Source organism: Thamnophis elegans, chromosome 6 (assembly GCF_009769535.1).
Source record: "Thamnophis elegans isolate rThaEle1 chromosome 6, rThaEle1.pri, whole genome shotgun sequence".
In the NCBI taxonomy this organism is placed as follows: Eukaryota; Metazoa; Chordata; class Lepidosauria; order Squamata; family Colubridae; genus Thamnophis; species Thamnophis elegans.
The window spans coordinates 1,002,425-1,022,829 of NC_045546.1; the positions used below are offsets into that span (position 1 = coordinate 1,002,425).

General features: G+C 50.8%; 1 protein-coding gene across 2 annotated transcripts in view; it reads right to left on the reverse strand.

The window, feature by feature from the left end:
• Nucleotides 1-6,095: 6,095 nt before the first annotated feature.
• Nucleotides 6,096-20,405, reverse strand: part of CLPB (caseinolytic mitochondrial matrix peptidase chaperone subunit B) — an 83,432-nt gene continuing 69,122 nt past the window's right edge. For both annotated transcript variants that reach the window (XM_032219538.1, XM_032219537.1), the window contains 8 exons: nt 17,439-17,494; nt 15,650-15,694; nt 14,628-14,789; nt 11,239-11,395; nt 9,536-9,609; nt 8,593-8,712; nt 8,003-8,107; nt 6,096-6,794 (listed from right to left, as the gene is read on the reverse strand). In XM_032219538.1, the coding sequence (XP_032075429.1) occupies nt 6,537-6,794; nt 8,003-8,107; nt 8,593-8,712; nt 9,536-9,609; nt 11,239-11,395; nt 14,628-14,789; nt 15,650-15,694; nt 17,439-17,494 (977 nt within the window). In that variant the 3' untranslated portion in view covers nt 6,096-6,536. The remainder of the gene's footprint in view (nt 6,795-8,002; nt 8,108-8,592; nt 8,713-9,535; nt 9,610-11,238; nt 11,396-14,627; nt 14,790-15,649; nt 15,695-17,438; nt 17,495-20,405) is intronic.

Here is a 20,405-nt window from a genome sequence, read left to right on the forward strand (position 1 = left end):
GGTTTGGAAAAGGGACCCAGAGGCCTGGAGGAACCGCCACAGGAAGTAGGCATGGAGGGCCACCCTTGCCACCGTGGGGCAAGGAGGCCAGCTCGTGCCAGGCCTCCCTTGGCCATTCCCCTTCCCACCTTGGGAGAAGCCAGGCCCAAGGCTGCGGGAGCCCCACGGCTCCGGCAGGCCCCCCATCGCTCTCCCCCCTTCCCACCCGCTGCCCCCCTCGGTAGCCTTGTTTGTTCAGCAGGCAGCTGAAGCGGGCCCGCCGTGGGGCTGCCCACCCCTCTGCTCAGCAGCCCTTCTGCTTTTGGGAAACCTGCTTGGCCCTAATTGAATTACCATCCGACATGAGGCTGAAGGCTGCCGGTAATTGAATTTCAGCCTCACAGGCTGCTGTTTCTCTCCGGCAGCCTCAGCCGGGTTTTTATTGTTTCTTGCTTCGGCTGCTCTGGCACATTCATTTCATCTGTCAAAGGCAGCCCCCTCACCCGCGCCCGCTCCCCCGAAAAAGCTGCTGCCGACGCCGACGCCTCTTTGCCACGTAGACACACCGGGAAAGCCGTCCAACAGGTGGGGCAGCCGGCTCTACGGCCTCTGCCTCCTTGCTGGGTGGAAAGGGGGGGGGCGTTTCTATTTATTAAAACAACTTACACGCCCCTCTCCCCCCACTCTCAGCGCCTCTGTCAGGATAAACCCCCAATACGAACCCCAATAAACCTTCCATTAACCTGGGGACAAAGATCAAACCAAGCCCTCATCAAGGGTCAACCAAGGGTGCAGTTGTAGAGGGTGGGCATCAGTACGAAGTATGTGGGGGTGCAGATAACCCACGATCTCCACACGCCGTCCTTAGTGAAGCGTGCAAACCAGCGTTGGGTGAGGAGAGAACCTGGCCACTTTTTACACGGGCACGATTGGGAGCGTTTTAACAAACCACATCCCAGTTTGATTCGGTGGCAGCGGAGCCTCAGATAGAAAGTCCATACAGAGAGTGGCGAGGACAGCGGAGATCATAGGAAGCTGACTACTTGTTATTCAGGAAACTGCTTATAAGTGCTATGTGCTTAGAGCTCGAGACCCCACACACTCATTCAATGGTCTGTTTCTGCAGCTCCCCTCTGGGAGGGGGGTTTCAAAGTATTGATAGCAGGACTAGAAGATTCTGAGAGAGTTTTCTTCCTTAGATTTAAGATTTAGTTTATTTGTATAGGCCATTCCATCTCGTAAACTCCCAAGATTCATTTTTCTGGCCATGTACCGGCACATGTATGCATGTGAAGTAGACTGTGTTGTTTCACTGTGTCATATATCTTGGCATATGCACAATTTTCTATTTCATTTATTTATTCTGTTGATGTAGTGTCTATTGGAGGTGGGGATCCTTTGAGAGCTGAACGCAACGAATTTTAATTTTAATGCCATGCCGATTAGTATACCTACAAAGGGACCATAAAGTTATTCTAAGTCACTTGATGGGCTCCGTATCCCCTTTCAGAAGAGGTCAAGGAGGGGGCCCATCGTATCCCCGATGCTCCATGGGGAGGGAGCCACCACGGAGAAGGCCCTTCTTCTAGGTGCCACTGAAATGGGCCTCCTTAAAGAGGAGGGGGACCCCTAACATCCCCCTGCTTCCTTGCTCTGGTGGGCCTGGTGGATGTCACTGGGAAGAGACGGTCCTTCAAATGACCTGGCCCAAAACCAGGTAAGGCTTTAAAGGTAACAACCTGGAAGCAGATCGGCAGCCAAGGAAACTCCTGCGAGAGAGGTGAGCCCTGTGCCTCGCACGGAACCACACCGGCCGCTGCATTTTGAGCCCATTGAAGCTACTGGGTAGGTTTTCAAGGGCAGCCCCTTGAAATGTAGAACACCTTGCAGCAGTCAAGAAGAGAAGTGACTAGGGCGTGGGTGACTGTGAGCATAACATAGAATAACAGAGTTGGAAAGGACCTTGTAGGTCATCTACTCCAACCCCCCACCCAAGGAGAGACCCTACACCGTTTCTGACCGATGCCAGTCCAGTCTCTTCTTGAAAGCCTCCAGGGATGAAGCTCCCACAACTTCCGAAGGCAACTTCTGTTCCATGGGTTGATTCTTCTCGCTGTCGGAATATTCCTCCCCATTTCTAAATTGAATCTCTCCTTGTTACCACATTAACAGAGTTGGAAGGGACCTTGTAGGTCATCTAGTCCAACCCCCCACCCAAGCAGGAGATCATTCCTGACAGAGGGCAGTCCAGCCTCTTCTTGAAAGCCTCCAGGGATGAAGCCCCCACAACTTCTGTTCCATGGGTTGATTGCTCTCCTTGTCAGAAAGTTCCTCCTTATTTCCAGGTTGAATCTCTCCTTGTTCAGTTTCTATCCATTCTTCCTTGTCTGGCCTCTGGGGGCTTTGGAGAGTAGCTTGACCCCCTCCTCTCTAGGGCAGACCCTCAAATATGGGACGGCTGCTCTCCTGTCTCCCCTGGTCCTTCTCTTCCCTAGACTAGCCATGTCTCTCTCTTTTGTTTTTTCATTATTTTTTCCTTCCTTCCTTCCCTCCCACCCTTCCTTCCTTCCTTCCTTCCTTCCTTCCTTTCTCTTTCTTGTGCCTTGGAAAACAGCTTGACCCCCTTCCTCCTCTCTGGGGCAGCCCCTCAAATATTGGATGGCTGCTCTCCTGTCTCCCCTGGTCCTTCTCTTCCCTAGATTAGCCATGTCTCTCTCTTTTCTTTTTTCATTATTTTTTCCTTCCTTCCTTCCTTCCTCCCTTCCTTTTTCTTTCTTTCTTTCTTTCTTTCTTTCTTTCTTTCTTTCTCTTTCTTGTGCCTTGGAAAACAGCTTGACCCCCTTCCTCCTCTCTGGGGCAGCCCCTCAAATATTGGAAGATGCTCTCCTGTCTCCCCTGGTCCTTCTCTTCCCTCGACTAGCCATGTCTCTCTCTTTTCTTTTTTCATTATTTTTTCCTTCCTTCCTTCCTTCCTCCCTTCCTTTTTCTTTCTTTCTTTCTTTCTTTCTTTCTTTCTTTCTTTCTCTTTCTTGTGCCTTGGAAAACAGCTTGACCCCCTTCCTCCTCTCTGGGGCAGCCCCTCAAATATTGGAAGATGCTCTCCTGTCTCCCCTGGCCTTTCTCTTCTCTAGACTAGCCATGTCTCTCTCTTTTCTTTTTTCATTATTTTTCCTTCCTTCCTTCCATCCCTCCCTCCCTTCCACCTTCTTTCTTTCTTTCTTTCTTTCTCTCTCTCTCTCTCTCTTTCTTTCTCTGTCTTTCTTTCTTTTTCTTTCTTTCTTTCTTTCTTTCTTTCTTTCTCGTGCCTTGGAAAACAGCTTGACCCCCTTCCTCCTCTCTGGGGCAGCCCCTCAAATATTGGACGGCTGATCTCCTGTCTCCCCTGGCCCTTCTCTTTCTGGGAGAATTAAGCCAGGATGGTCTCTCCCTAAGCAATGTGGGCTTGATTTCAGCCCAGGGCCAAGCCAACCCAGGCCGCCTTCCTTCTGCAAGTGTGTGCTTTGTGTGTGTGTGTTGTGTATGTGTGTTTGATGGAGTTTCTGCCCCACCAGGATAAATCTTATCAAGCAGAACGTCTTTCAGCCCAGGGTTCGGTTTCCCCTGAGGCTGCCTCCTCTGGAGAGATGTTTATGGTGCTTTTGATGCTTGCCAGGTCTCGGTTAAGGCCCGAATGTTTTCCCCCCCCCCCCGTCATGGAAATACAATTTGCTCAAGGACAGCCCGGATGCCAGAATGGCTGGGGCTGGGAGGGTCCCTCCTGCGCACGTGCCCACCCCTGGCGAGTGAAAGGCTCGGGAGGAGAGGTGGGCAGGACGTAACCCCCATGCCACCAAGGAGCTGCGTCATCTGCCTCGCACGCTCCGCTCCCGAAACACGGGGAAAGGTTTTGTGCAGCCGATGGAAGTTTCAATCACATCAATAAACACAACGGTAGAAGAATTCGCCTCCGGGGGGGTGGCCGGTCGCTCAAACCGGCGCATGCAGCCCAAGCGGTTGGGTTGCACCGGGGTCGCACAGGGACGAGGGACGTGAGCTGGATAGAGACGGTGCGTCACCAAATCGATGTTGGTTAGTTCGCTCTATGGCAGTGTTTCTCAACCTTGGCGACTTTAAGTCCTGTGGACTTCAACTCCCAGAATCCCCCAGGACTTAAAGTCGCCAAGGTTGAGAAACACTGGTCTAGTTTAAAGGGATGTGGCAGCCTAGTAGTCATCCAATATTTGAGGGTCTTCCAGCAAAGAGGAGGGGCTCAGCCTATTCTCCAAAGTCCCTGAAGGCAGGACGAGAAGCAATGGATGGAAACTAATCAAGGAGAGAAGCAATCTGGAATTACGGAGAAGCTTCCCTAACGGTGAGAAGAATTCACCCGTGGAACATCTTGCCTCCAGAAGTGGTGGGCGCTCCAATACCCGGACACATTTAAGGAAAGAATTGGATTGGAATGTCGTAAGGTCTTCTCCTGCTTGGAGTAGACGACCTCCAAGGTCCCTTCCTGCTCTATTCTGATCGATTCACCGACCTTCAACTCTGTGACTCTGATAAGAGAGAGATGACAGCAGCGTCTCTCCCCTCCTTTTCACTCACTTTCTCCAGCCCAGGCTGACGTATCACTTTCTCCAGCCCAGACTGACGTATCTCCACCCATTCTCAGCTGCCTGAGCTCCACTTCCTGGCCTCCCTTTAAAGGAGCTGGTGCAAATGGCAGAGTGGAGCTGAGGATGATAAATGCCCCTCATCGCCCAGGCCTTCGCCTCCCACTCGCTCCTCCCGTCCTCCATCCTGTCTCCCTAATCCGATTAGGAGCCGAACCTCCAGGCAAGCTGAATCAATGGGCAGACGCCATACCAGCGATCCGAGGCAGCTCGGCTTGTGCTGAGCCATCGATCAAACGCACGCTGGGGTTCTGGGTGTGGGGGGGAAAGGGAGCTGGAGAGGGTGCCTCAGTGCCCCCCCAGAAGAAATGCCCTTGCTGGGCACCTGTGCACAGGCCTGGAGGCTTTGGCGAAGGGGAGGCGAGCAGCTCTGCCACTATGGTGAGCTGCGGGAAAGGCCTCGAGGGACGGAGGAGAAAGGATGCTGCCGAGAGAAAAAAATGGGGTTGAGAGACCAGGGGTGAAATCCAGCAGGTTCTGGAGAACCGGTGGCAGAAATTGTGAGTAGTTTGGAGAACCGGCAAATGCCACCTCTGGCTGGCCTCGCCCACGTCTATTCTCTGCCTCTCTGGCTGGCCTCGCCCACGTCTATTCTCTGCCTCTCTGGCTGGCCTCGCCCACGTCTATTCTCTGCCTCCCGAGTCCCAGGTGATTGGGAGGGAATGGGGATTTTGCAGTGTCCTTCCCCTGCCATGCCCAAGCCACGCCCACAGAACCGGTAGTAAAAAAATTAAATTTCACCATTAGTTGAGACCCTAGGAAGAAGGCAGAGAAGAGCAACGAAGAATATCAGGAGGCTCAAACTCACAAAGAAGGTTTGCAGAAGTTGGGGATGGTTGGTCCAGGGCAGGGGGTCCGAACTTGGGACCGGGGAATTCTGGGAGTTGAAGTCCACAAGTCTTAAAGTTCCCAAGTTTGGACACCCCTGCTCTAGAAAAAAGAAGAACTGGTTTATTACAGGTGGTCCTCGACTTACAACTCTTCACAGTGACCGTTTGAAGTTACAGTGGCCCCCATCCAAAAGCGACTTGTGATCCATCGTTTTTCACACTTGGCAAGCACGGCAGCATCCCCAAGGTCATGGGATCGTCATTCAGACGCTCGGCAAGTGACTCGTATTTATGACGGTCGCAGTGTCCTGGAGGGTCAGGTGGCCCCCTTCTGTGACCTTCAGACAAGCAAAGTCAACTGGGAAGCCAGATTCACTTAACGACGGTGTGCCTCACTTAGCAACTGTGGGGGATTCACCACACAACGGTGGCAAGAAAGGTCGTAAAAACTGACTTCAAGAGCTTGCCTTGCAGAAATTCTGGGGCCCAGTTATGGTCGTAAGTTAAGGACTCCCTGCATTTCCAGAAGAGGACCTGATTGGAGGATAAGAAAGTAAGAGATACAGGGACAGAAAAGCCCCTTTTCACCTGGCTGGGGGGGGTCTTTTGAGAACCAAGGACAACAAAACACGGCTGAGATGCACACAGCATTTATTCCACCACAATTGCAATAACTTAAAACCTCCCTCTATTGCCCTGGGGGGAGGGGGTTTCTCTCCCCCAACACCCCCTTCACACTCTGGGGCAGAGATCAGGCACTCAACCTGGGCGGGTTGCTGGATGATGGGAGAAGGACCCCCCCCAACTACCTGAGACATGATAAGGACACCGGATTGATGCTTCCCCTGGGTTCTAAGCCCCCCCCCCCCCTTCCTGGGACCATCCTCCTTCTGACCCCCTCCGGCTGACCTGGACTACCACTCCCACGCACCCAGCGGCTGTCTGGAGGATGGAGAGCTGCCCTTCCTGCTGCCCCCCAGAGAAAGCTGCCTCCCCACGGATATCTATCCATGTCTTATGACTGATTTATTGCCAATTCTTCTTCTGCCAGGCGCTGCCCCGGGGCACTGAGGGCCTAGGAGGGGTAGGAGACTTCGTCGGGGATCAGCGGCGCCTGGATGTCCAGCTTCCGGCTTTTGCTGTCCTCCAGGATCTCCAGGCGCAGCGAGGGCCCTCTCCGCTGGCCCTCGGTAGCGGGCAGGGTGCCGTCCTGGCCTCGGGCCTTCAGCAGCTGCTTGTCCGAATCGTCCACCGCGATCCTCAGGGTGCAGCCGTGGGGAAGGAGGTCCTGCTCGTACGCGGCGGCAAGCTGGTTCACCACCCGGCGCTCCACCTGGCCAAGAGGGAAAGCGGGCACAGCAGAGATGCCACTTCAGGTGCCCACGGACTGGCACAGGATGCCTTTCCCAAAGAATTCTTCCCATCAGCCAGCAGCCCCCAAACCTCAGATTCCAGGGGGGGGGGGAAATAAAGCCGGTGAGAAAGGGACCCTCAGAATTCAGAATTTACAGAAAGGGGGGGGGGACTAATTTATAACTGGGATGCAGTGGGACCCAAACTGGTTGGGGATTGGCAGAAGGTCCTCAGGTTTCAGGGAAAATGAATTTGAAATGAATCTACTTCTTGACTCACTGCACCTGGGAAAAGTAGGAAACCAGGAGACGGGGAGTTCTAGTTCTCGGCTTGAAAGATGTCTGGGGGAGGGGGGGCCTGGGGCCAATCACCAGGTTGAATGAGCAACTGTAATCCCACCTTAGGCATGAGAGCCGACTGGGTGACTTTGGGCCAATCACCAGGAGACGGTGAGTTCTAGTCCTGCCCGGCCTTGAAAGCCGACTGGGTGACTTTGGGCCGGTCCCTCTCTTGCAGCCCAACCAACCAACCTTACAGGGCTGTTGTGGGGAAAATAGGAGGAAGAAGAAGCATAGAAGAAAATAGGAGGAAGAAGAAGAAGGAGCCGAGGTGGCGCAGTGGTTAGGGGTGCAGTACTGCAGGCTACTTCAGCTGACTGCTATCTGCAGTTCAGCGGTTCTAATCTCACCGGCTCAGGGTTGACTCAGCCTTCCATCCTTCCGAGGTGGGTGAAATGAGGACCCGGATTGTTGTTGGGGACAATATGCTGACTCTGTAAACCCCTTAGAGAGGGCTGAAAGCCCTATGAAGCGGTATATAAGTCTAACTGCTATTGCTATATTGCTATTGCTATCAAGTACATCCGCTGCACATTTATAAAAACAACAAAAGGTGGCAAATAGATAGAGGAGATAGATAAATAAATAGCTGAGATAAATAGATAGATAAATGAGATAAATAGATATAGATAAATAGATAGATAGATAGATAGATAGATAGATAGATAGATAGATAGATAGGTGGATAGACAGAAAGATGAGAGAGAGAGAGATGATAGACAGACAGAGACAGATAAATAAATGAATAGCAGGCACAGAAACTTGGAGGGGGGGAAGTGAAGAATGACCTCCATGCAAAAGAAGAAGGGGTGAAGTGGGGGGGGGGGCACGGAGGGGAAGCCAAGCTCACCTCGTGCTTGATGGACCGGGCTCCGTAATGCAGATTGTAGCCATCAGCCAGGACGTCCATCACCTCCCTGTCCCAGACCAGAGTGATGTTGTGCCTCGCTTTGGCCTGCAGGGGGAGGAAGGAGCAGCAGCGATGGGAGGTTTCCATCAGGAAGAGATTCTGCCCCCCCCCCACGAATACAGGTCAGTCCTTGACTTACGACCGCAGCCGGGCTCAACATTCCTGTTGCTAAGTGAAACATTCCTTAAGTCAGCTTTGAAACCAAATTCCATGACTTTTCGTTAAGTGAAATCACTGCAGTTACGAAGTTAGCAACACGGTCGTTAAGGGAATCTGACTTCCCCAGTGACTTCACTGGTCGTCATAAAATGCGCCAATTGCCAAGCGCCTGAATTTTGATCACGTGACCCATGGGGGTGGGTGGGCGGGGGGGGGAGGCCGCCACGGTCGTGAAAACGTGAGCCACTTATTTTCAGTATTGCTGTAACTTTGAACGGTCAGTAAATGAATTTCTGTAAGTCGAGGACTGCCTGTGTCGAAGTGGGAGGGGCGGTCGGTCCAGCGAGGAGGGCAAGGCCGGCCGGACTTACCCGTTTGGCCCAGAAGCTGAGCTCCTTGTTGACCAGCTGGATTAGCTCCGATTGGCAGAAGGGGAGGAAGTAGACGATCTCGTTGATCCTGCCCAGGAATTCGTCCCGCCGGAAGTGAGCCTGCGGAAGGGACGGAGCATGGAAGGGGGGTGGGGGTGGGGGGGCTGGCCGGCACAGACCCATCTGCCCCCCCTCCCTTTTGGGAACCCCCTGGGGGAAGGGGCGAAAGGGCTCCGGAGAGCGGGATGGGATCAGGTAAAAGGATAACAGAATTGGAAGGGACCCCGGAGGTCTTCTAGTCCACCCCCCTTCTCAAGCAGGAGACCCCGAACCATTCCAGGCAAATGGTTGCCCAATCCCTTCTTGAAAGCCTCCAGTGGTGGAGCAGCCACAACTTCTGGTGGCAGGCTGTTCCACTGGTTTAACTGCTCTATCACGACGGCCACCAGGTTACTCCCTCGCTATTGATGAAAGCGACTGAAGGCCCTTGTGAAGTTGTGCCTGGAGGTTTCTAAGGAGAGGCTGGACAGGGAGTCCTCGACTTACAACAGGTATTCAGATTCTGAGCAACGGAAAGGTTGGGCTCCGTTATGGTCGTAAGTCGAGGACTACCTGTGTCGGGCAAGGGGGGGTGGACAATGGGCCCCTTTACGGCCTGTGGGCTTCAGTTCCAGGAATTCCTGGCAACCCTCTGCTATTAGGAGCCCCGCTTGAGTAGGGGGGCTGGACTGGATGACCTCTAAGGTCTCTTCCACCTCTGTCGAGCCCTGGGGGCTTCCGAGATGTCTCCCTGGGGGATGGGGGAAGGCCTGGAGTTTGGGGCTAGCTAGGAAAGGGCCGAGGCCTCCTGAGTCCAGCTGGCGGTGGAAGCAGCGGGCGAAAGACCCCCCCCCCCCAGCTTCCATTTCTGGACCTCCAGGGCAGTAAACAGCCCCATCTGTACCTTCAGGATGGGCCGGATGACGTTCTCCTTGAACTGCTTGGAGATGGTTATCTTGTCCCTCACCTGGACGTCATCTGGAAGACAAAAGCAGCACTTAGGAGGAGGGGGGGGGGGAAAGAGAGCATCCTTTCTGGGGGTGGAGAAAGGGATGGCTGGCCTCCGTCTCTCCACCTCTCTCTATCCCTCCCTCCCTCTTTCCATCTATCCTTCCCTCCCTCTATTCCTCTCTCATTCTATTCCATCCCTCCCTCTCTATCCATCTTTCCATTCTTCCCTTCTTCCTTCCATCTATTCCATCCCTCCATCTCTCTATCCATCCTTCCCTTCCTCCCTCTATCCATCTTTCCCTTCCTCCTTCCCTCCCTCTATTCCATCCCTCCATCTCTCTATCCATCCTTCCCTCCCTCCCTCTATCCATCCTTCCCTTCCTCCTTCCCTCCCTCTATTCCATCTTTCCATCCCTCCATCTCTATCCATCCTTCCCTCCCTCTATTCCCTCCCGCCCTCTATTCCATCCCTCCCCTATTCCCCCTTCCCTCTCTATCCATCTTTCCATCCTTCCCTTCCTTCCCTCCCTCTATTCCATCCCTCCGTCCATCCCTCCATCTCTCTATCCATCCTTCCCTCCCTCCCTCTATTCCATCCCTCCCTCCCTCTATCCATCTTTCCATCCTTCCCTTCCTTCTTCCCTCCCTCCATCTCTCTATCCATCCTTCCCTCCCTCTATCCATCTCCTTCCTCCTTCCCTCCCTCCCCTATTCCCTCCCTCCCTATCCATCTTTCCATCCTTCCCTTCCTGCTTCCCTCCCTCTATTCCCTCCCTCTGTCCATCCATCCATCTCTATCCACCCAAGGCCGCTTTCCCAAAGGGGAGGGAGGGGCCTCCTGTGTCTTGAGGAGAGGAGCCATCAGGCCATCCTGTGGTCAGCGGCTTCCCTGCAGGTGGGCCTCAACTCACCACCATTCATTCAACGACCGTTAAAAATCACAGCCGCCCTGAAAAATTAGACTTAGGACCGTTTTTCGCACTTACGACCGTTGCAAGCCCCCCCCTCCTTGGCCCGGTGATCAAAATTTGGACGCTTGGCAACTGGCATGTACTTATGACGGTCGCGGCGTCCTGGGGGGCCACACGGTCCCCTTTTGCAACCTTCCGACCAGCGAAGTCAACGGGGAAGCCAGATTCACTTAACAACCACATGGCTAACTTATCAACTGAAGTGATTCACTCAACAACCGTGGGGGAGGAAGGTTGTAAAATGGGGCACGTCACTTGACCGCTGTCTTGCTTAGCAGCAGAAGGTCCCCTCCAGCCCTGGGTGATCCCCGGAAGCTGCTTCTACTGCCAGCTTTGTAGTCCTCCCTTCCTCTCCTTTTTCTTTCTTTCTTTTTCCTTCTCCCTTTCTTTCTCTCTCTCTTTCATTCTCAGTACCCCGCACCCCCTGTTTTTTCCTTGCAGGCCTCAGGGAAGCCTGCTGGGAGCAAAATCAGCCCCCCCCCCCAATGTTTCTGGAGAACATGTAATAAAAAAAATGCTTAAAAATTAAAAGAAAAAAAAAGTCCGATGATCAGAACTTCCTCAGAACTTTTTAAAAAACCTTTTTTTTTAGTATTTTCGCGAACCGGCCTGGACCGGCAGCCTCTCAGCCCTGCTCCAGGGGGGTTCTGGGGCGCCCTTGGCAGGGCAAGGGCCAGGCACCCACCCAGCTTCTCGGCGATCCTCTTGCGGCTGAGCTCCATGGCGTCCTCCCGCAGCTCCAAGGCGTGCTGGGCGATCTCGTCGCTGGCCACGTTGGAGGTCATGATGAAGATGGCGTCCTTGCAGTCGATGGTCTTCCCCTTCCCGTCCGTCAGCCGGCCCTTCGGGAGGGAAAGGGGGCGTCAGGCCGAAGGGAAGCCCCCACTCCATGGGTTGTTGGGTATCAAAGAAAGCAAACCCACCCTGCTCCCCCCACAAACACTGATGAGGTTCCCCAGTTGGGTCACGAGACGTCTGCAAGGAGGCCAGCCAGCTCAGGGAGCACCAGGGACCCCCACAGTCCTCCTCCCTGCAAACCTCCCTTCCTTCTAGCACTGATGAGGTTCCCCAGTTGGGTCACGAGACGTCTGCAAGGAGGCCAGCCAGCTCGGGGAGCACCAGGGGTGGGGGTGGATTTGGGGCCAACTGGCTCAACGTTTTTATGACGGCCGCAGTATCCTGGGGCCGTGTGATCCACCTGGGCAACTTTCTGACCATCGAAGTAAAAAAGGGCAAGCCGGATTCACTTAACGACCAAGTTAATAATTTAATGCAGTGTTTCTCAACCTTGGTGACTTTTAAGTCCTGTGGACTTAAAAGTCGCCAAGGTTGAGAAACACTGATTTAATGACTTCAGTGGTTCACTTAACAGCTGCGGCCAGAAATGTCATAAAACGGGGCAAAACTCATTTAACAAATTTCTCACTCCGTTTTTGGTGAAATGAACAAAAAACTCATTTGGCCACAGAAATCTGTGGCTCCGTTGTGGCCCTGAACGAAGAACTTCGGCTCAGGGTACATGAATCCCTCTCCTTGAAAGGAGCCGCCTGGGCTTTGGCCTCTGAGCTGGGGTCCAAAGACCCCCCCAACACCCAGAAGGGAGATGGGGCAGGGCAGGAGGGCCGCTGGCCCCTGTGGGCATGGATATCCAGTTCTCCCCCTCTGAGAACACGAAGCTAAGGATCTTTTAAAGACAGCGATGGTTGATAAGCGGAGGAGGAGCAAGGAGGAAAGAGAATTGGGGTGTGTGTTTGTGTGTCTGCTCCCCCTCCCCTTTCTAAGTGTCGCCAGGAGCGAAGCTGTCCAGCCGAACGACACACATTTGTGTCAGAGCTGGGGATTAACATTTCGGTTATTGCTCTGTCAGGCCGGCAGTTCAGGAATTGATTTCGCATTTAGCGGCTGCTGCCACCGTGATCTATGCAAGAAAAATGCCAGCGTTATTAATCCTGGAGAAAAGGGAAAAAAATAACAACCCTGAGATGGCACCACCAAGGACGTCGCCACCCCCCACCCACCCCAACAAAATGCAAAGAATTGAGGATGGCAGAGATGCTCCATGCCAGCTGAGGGTGTAATAATCTTTTCTTTTGGGATCTCTGGCCTGCCACACTTTCTATTCTTCTGCTATGCATTTTCTATGGTGGGAAAATGGGAGAGGGGGATTGTAAGGAGTTAGAAGATATGTAGCCATAACAACATTCTTTCTAGAAAGCCAAGGTCATCCTTTGTCTCTGCACCTGACCGGATGGGTGGAAGCTGCCAGCGTGGTAGTGGGAGATTGGACCATGGGATGGACTGGTGGGTGTGGGGGAAAGATCTTGAACTTTCAACTGGGTGGGGAAAACCGGGAAGCTTTCAGATTCAGGTTTTCCCAGATATTATTATATTATTATTATTATTTATGACATTTGTATGCTAACATGGCTCTCTTCATAAATTGGAACTCTGAGCAATCCTTTGCCTTCGACTCTGATTCACTTTTGGATGCTATTTGGAACCCTGACAAAGGGATTTAGGGGTGGGGGTTACCTCCCCCGATCCAGCTGGGTGCAGAGGCTCCATGGCACTCAATGACACAGCTGGGCACGCTGGCCCCATTACAGAGGTTAAGTCAGGACGTCGTAATGTGGGACACCCACACGGCTGACCTGATTTTCTGAGGCTTTTGGGGAGGTTTAGGGTGTGGAGAGGGATTTACCAGCTTGGGTCCTGATTGACTACTACTGGAAGCTTCCAGGGGTCCAGCTTAACAGGACAGAATGCAGTTGGAAGGGCCCTTGGAGGTCTTCTAGTCCAACCCCCTGGTCAATGCAGGAAATCCTCTACTATTCCAGGCAAATGGAATCTCTTCTTAAAACCCTCCAGTGATGGAGCACCCAGGATTTCTGGAGGCAACTTTCTGTTCCACGGGTTAATTGTCCTCCCCGTCAGGAAAATTTCTCCTTAAACCCAGGTTGCTTCTTGTCTCCTTGACCAGTTTCCACCCGTTGCTTCTTGTTCTGCCTCCGGGGGCTTTGGAGAAGAGGCTGGCAGAGCCACCTGAAGGGCCCAGGGTCCAATGAATGAATGAAGGGCACCCAGCCTGGACCAACTTCACTGGAAGTCAAAGAGGAGGAGGAGGAATTCAACTGGTGGAGCGTTGCATAAAAAGCTGTTTGCTTTAACGCGACAGGCTACCCAGAATCACTGCAGTGAGATGGACAGGCAAGGAACAAATGAATGAAGAAGTGAATGATCCAGAACCCAGAACAAAAGAATGACTGAAGGACCTGGAACAAATGAATTAATGAGTGACCTGGAACCCAGAAGAAAAGAATGACCTGGAACCTAGGACAAATGGAATGACCAAGAATTTAGAAGAAAAGGATGATCTGAGACCTAGGACAAATGAATGACTGAATGATCTAGAACCCAGAACAAAAGAATGACTGAAGGACCCGGAACCTAGAACAAATGAATTAATGAATGACCAAGAACCCAGAACAAAAAGAATGACTGAATGATCCAGACCCCAAAACAAAAGAATGACTGAAGAACCTGGGACCTAGAACAAACAAACGAATGATCTGGAACTTAGAACATATGAATGACCAAGAATCCAGAAGAACAGAATGATCTGGAATCTTGGACAAATGAATGACATGGAACCCAAAACAAAAGAACGACCGAAGGACCCGGTATCTAGAACAAATGAATGAATGACCTGGAACTCAGAAGAAAAGGACAAATGAATGACCTGGAACCCAGAACAAAAGAACGACTGAATAATCCAGAACCCAAAACAAAAGAATGACTGAAGGACGTGGGACCTAGAACAAACAAACGAAGGACCTGGAACCTCGAATAAATGAATGACCAAGAATCCAGAAGAACAGAATTATCTGGAATCTTGGACAAATGAATGACCTGGAACCCAGAACAAAAGGATGACTGAAGGATGTGGGACCTAGAACAAATGAATGAATGCCCTGGAACCCAGAAGAAAAGGACAAATGAATGACCTGGAACCCAGAAGAAAAGGACAAATGGATGACCTGGAACCCAGAACAACCCCAGGGAGACTGATCTTACTTCATCGAAGAGCTGCAGCATGACGGTCAGGACATCGGGGTGGGCCTTGTCCACCTCATCAAAGAGGACCACGGCGTTGGGGCACTGCTTCAGCTTCTTGGTGAGCTGCCCCCCTTCGTCATGACCAATGTAGCCTGGCGGGGAGCCTATGAACTTGGCCACCTGCAAGACACCCCCCCCCCACCCCGAGTTACACCATCCAGACTTCTGGGGTTCAAAGCAAGCTGTGTCCCAGCCCCCCACCAGCCGTGATTCCAAGGAATACGTGTTTTTCCATGGGAGGTTCTCCGGAGGAACATGGGTTCTCTGTCTCAATCTGGACAGAAGCATTTTGGCACCTGGCAAGAGCTGGGAGGGAGGACCAAGGAAGGGAAATGGGAAGACCCTCCTCGCCCACAGCTTCATTAGCTACTCCCTTCTAGCACTGAGGATGTAACCAAGTTGGGTCATGAAACGACTGGAAGCAAATAAACAAGCTCAAGTACGCCACTGTCCTCCTCCTCTCCACAAGCCCCACTCCCTCCTAGCACTGATGATGTCCCCTAGTTGGGTCATGAAATGCCTGCGAGGAAACCACCAGGCTCAGAGAGCACCAGGGTGTCCTCCTCCTCCCTTCTAGCACTAATCATGTTACCTAGTCAGGTAATGAAACGTCTGCAAGAAAACCACCAAGGACCCCACAGTCCTCCTCCTCCTTCCTCCTCTTCTTCCCCCCCCCCTCTGCAAACCCCACTCCCTTCTAGCACTGATGATATTCCCTAGTTGGGTCTTGAAACGCCTGCAAGGAAACCATCAGGCTCAAGAGAGCATGTCAACCCTGAGCTACAAAGATTCTTTTCTACTGAGACTAGCCAAGAGTCAGGAATTTTAGCCAGAGGAAGACAGCCAAGCCCCCCGGGGAGAGTTCTACCTCTGGGGCAATGAAGGTGGGTGCTTGGGGTATGCAAGAGGGGGCTCTGGGTTGAGAGGGCACCAGGCTGGTGAGGCCTGGCAGAAGTGGCCCCTCTCCTCCTCCTCCTCACCTCGTGTCTCTCCTGAAACTCCGACATGTCCAAGCGGATGAAGCCCTGTGGAGGGAAACAGCAAAGGGGGATTAGAAATGTTGCCGGACGTTCTCAAGCCATTTAAGTGAGGGAGCAGCCTCAACCAAAAGTTTGGGGCAACATTTCACCCCTTCTGAAGATTAAATTGGTGGCCTTTTGGAGGGACCCATGAGGACACCTTCATTCTGCCTACACCAGGCATGGAGGGAGGCTCACTCCCCTGAAATGCCCCTATGCCAACTCCACGGAGAGGAAGGGAAGCCCGATTCTGATTGGCTTAACAACTGTTGCAAAATTGGGCACGACTCCCTTAGCGGCCGCCTTGCTTAACAATAGAAATCCAGTTGCGCTTGTGGCTGAAGGAAGAGCTGTGCCTATCCCACTTTTAAGGCAGGATATTAAAGAATAAAACCTATAATTAAGGTGAAAGACTGTGTTTAATCGCTGAAAATGGAAATTTAGCGCCATTTCTTGGGAATCTCTGTCAGTTGTTCTCAGTTGCTTTCTTCCTTTTGAAGAGCCGAGGTGGCGCAGTGGTTAGGGTGCAGTACTGCAGGCCACTTCAGCTGACTGCTATCTGCAGTTCAGCAGTTCTAATCTCACCAGCTCAAGGTTGACTCAGCCTTCCATCCTTCCGAGGTGGGTGAAATGAGGACCCAGACTGTGGGGGCGATATGCTGACTCTGTAAACTGCTTAGAGAGGGCCCTATGAAGCGGTATATAAGTCTAACTGCTATTGCTATTTTGGGGGGGGCGATTAGAAAAAAAAAAAAGGAAATGTAATGCTAATTTGCGAAATAGAACAGCAGGGCATTAAAACTACTGAAATGTTTGCAAACATGCCAAGAGATATACGGCATCCCTCCACAAACCGAGGATTTAAATTATGAGCGGAATAAAACACGAGCTGAATTAAATCCGCAGATGTCTGTGGAAGTGAAATAAGGCTTCTGGGGGATGCGTAGCTTATTACTCGTGGGAAAAGCCCCCGTTTGCTTGCAGAGGCGGCTTCACTGGAATGCAAAGCCAAGGTCCCTTTCTCGCTAAGAACGCCCGGATTTTTCAGTCGGGCAACAGGTAACAATGCCTGAGACTCAAGTTACCATCAAGATTCGGCTCCTCTAAGAGACAAGGACCACCCATCTTCTCCCTCTGATGGGGAAATGTAATATAAATCACGGCCATCTGACGATGGGACCCCATGAACAGAGGCTGCTTATGGGCGCATTGGGGGAGAGGCTCAGTCATCACAACTTCAAAATCAGGTCATAAATACCTTTAAATAGCAGTTAGACTTATATACCGCTTCATAGGGCTTTCAGCCCTCTCTAAGCGGTTTACAGAGTCAGCATATCGCCCCCAACAACAATCCGGGTCCTCATTTCACCCACCTCGGAAGGATGGAAGGCTGAGTCAACCCTGAGCCGGTGAGATTAGAACCGCTGAACTGCAGATAGCAGTCAGCTTAAGTGGCCTGCAGTGCTGCATTTAACCACTGCGCCACCTCGGCTCTTTATGGTTGTTAAGCAAATGGTTGTAAGACGAGGACTGTCCAGAAGGGTCTCTGGCATCTACACCAAGGCTCTCTGACTTTAAGACTTGCAGACTTCAACTCCCAGAATTCCTCAGCCAGCCAGCCAGAGGGATTCTGGGAGCTGAAGTTCACAGGTCCCAAGGATGGAGATTCCGATTCGACTGACCCTTCCTCTTCTGGCCCTGCACGCGAGACTCACCTGGGCTGCTGCCTCGCACGGAGAAAAGCGCTTACCTTCTTGACGTCTTTGTGCAGGTACTTGGCAGTCTGCTTGGCCAACTCAGTCTTACCTGTTCAGGAAGCAAGAGAGGCTCCCATGAACACCACAAAAAGCAGGAATTAAATATCATGGATGTTTAGCTAAAACAGGATATGAGGATTTAATGTTAATGGAGGATTTTACAAATAAGTAAACGAAATGCCAGCATGTGGTTATGTATTAAATCTTGGTATATTTAAGGATGAAGGATGCTTAAATAACTATAGTCAAATAAAAGTGGAAGCATGATGATATTAATATAGTAAATATTTAAGTTAAGATATTTGAATTAATATGAATTATATTTGATGACTTTGAGGAAGAGATGCACAAAAGCCTTTTGTAACCAGCTGATAAACTTTCTACAGTATGTAAAGAAGGAGGAGTTGTATGTTTGTTTTGACAATAAATAAATAAAAATTAATTTTTTTTTTTTAAAAAAGCAGGAAGTCCAATTGGGTCGTGTGTCCCTAACTGTGGGGGCATTGCACACCTGTTGCCACCATAGCACAATAGCCAACCACTTTTAGATAGTGGGGATAGTGGTTGCCACCATGCTAAAAAAAAGGAAGATGTGGAGACTCTGGAAAGAGTGCGGAGCAACCAGGATGATGAGGGAACAGAGGCTAAAACATATGAAGGACGGTTGCAGGAATTTTGGGTATGTCTGGTTTAATGAAAAGAAGGACCAGCGGTGACATGATAGCAGTCTTCCAATATCTCAGGGGCTGCCACAAAGAAGAGGGGGTCAAACTATTCTCCAAGGCACCTGAGGGCAGAACAAGAAGCAATGGGTGGAAACTAATCAAGGAGAGAAGCAACTTAGAACGGAGGAGGAATTTCCTGACAGTGAGGACAATTAATCCGTAGAACAGAAACTGCCTTCAGAAACTGTGGGACCTCCATCACTGGAGGCTTTCAGGGAGAGATGGGACAGCCACTGAATAATCTGAAATACTATAGGGTTTCCTGCTTGGGCAGGGGGTTGGACTAGAAGACCTCCAAGGTCCCTTCCAATTCTTTTATCCTGTTATTATCTGAGGAATTTCCATTGTTAAGCAAGGCAGTTGTTGCTGATTTTACGAACTTTTTTTTTGGCCAGGGGTGTTCAACAAATCACCGCTGGTTAAGTGAATCGCAGGGTTCTCCCCATTGACTTCACTTGTGGGAATGTAGCTGGGAAGGCCGCAAACGGGTCAGGCCAGGAATGCTGGTTTAAGACGCAGCTTTTTCCGTACCGCGATGATCTTGAGACAAGGGGCAGTGAATGCTAGGAAGCCCAATATTCTTTGAGAACTGGATTTATATGCAGCTCTGGTCGTAAAAGTCTAGACGATTAATAATTCAAAATGTATACTGCAAAGCCAATCTATTTTGATATGTACCAGCAGGCAGGACTAGAGTTCCTGGCCAGGTGTGTCTCTGCAAGGAGCTGCTGTTCTGGCAGGTGTCCCGAAGGTGAAATGCACCTTTGAGATTTATTTACTATTTATGGATTACGAGGGTTCCCCCCACCCCATAACTGTAGCTATTTGACCCTAAGCAGCCTATAAACAACCATGTACGAATAGATTAAATCAGAACTATTCAGAACCACCACCACCCCCGAAATTATCAACCTATCGAAAATGTATCCTGCCAGCTCAGGGGGAACATTAGAGAAGAGAAATTATTTTCTTTTTTTCCCTTTTGTTTTATTATTTCTACAGCTGCCCAATTCAATCAAGTAACTCTGGGTGGCTAACAGTTCTAAAACTGTAAAAATTACAAACCAAAAAAAAATGAATAAATTCTTGATTTTTGTTTGTTTGCTGCCATTGTTTTTTCCCTGCACCCTCAGCGGGGGCCGTGGAATGTAAGATGAGAAAGGAAGAAAATGCAAAAACCTGTGTGCACATTTCAGTGGGAAGCACCAAGCTCAGACGTCGCCAACACGAATGCTTGTGTTGTGATTTTAAACTGTCTTTTTCTTATTTTTTTCCCTTTCTCTTCTTTTTTTGTAAGCCGCCCGGAGTCCTTCGGGATTGGGCGGCATATAAATTTTAATAATAAATAAATAATAAATAAGGAACCCTCAGTCACCTTCCTCCTCCTCCTCTTCCTCCACTCCCTCTCCCCATTCTTTCCCTCCTCTTCTTCCTCACAACTCCCACATCCTTCTAGCACTGATGAAGTTACCTAGTTGGGTGATGAAAGGTCTGGAAGAAAAGTTCTCCCTTTTTCAGGTGTGAGAAGCTGCCAGTTGTGGCAACATAAAAGCAAAGGAATGTCCGGGTGTGTGTGTGTGTGTCATGTGATCCCTTTTGTGGCATTCAGATCCACTTAACTGTGGTGATTCGCTTAACAACTATGGCAAGAAAGGTCATAAAACGGGACACAACTCGTTTAAGAACTGCCTTTGCTTAGCAACGGATAATTTTGAGCTCAAATGCGGTTGTAAATTGAGGACTTCCTGCATTCTGTAGGGTTCCTGAGGGAGGTTTAATATATTTGTTGGTGGGAGAGAAATTTATCCTCTTTTATAAAGAGCCAAGGTGGCGCAGTGGTTAAATGCAGCACTGCAGGCTACTGCTAGATCAGCAGGTCAGCGGTTCAAATCTCACCGGCTCAGGGTTGACTCAGCCTTCCATCCTTCCGAGGTGGGTAAAATGAGGACCCAGATTGTTGGGGGCAATATGCTGACTCTCTGTAAACCGCTTAGAGAGGCCTGAAAGGCCTATGAAGCGGTATATAAGTCTACTGCTATTGCTATAATGCTCTAATCTGGATTAATTTGGATTTCTTGGCTACTCGGGATTCACTTCCTGCAATCTGGACTTGTGGAATTAGAAATTGAGAGAAGTGTGTGTGTGTGTTTGTGTGAGAAAACCTGCTGATGACATCCATCTGGACCAGAGATTCTCAACTTTGCCAGGTGAGGAATTCCAGGAGTTGGAAGTCCC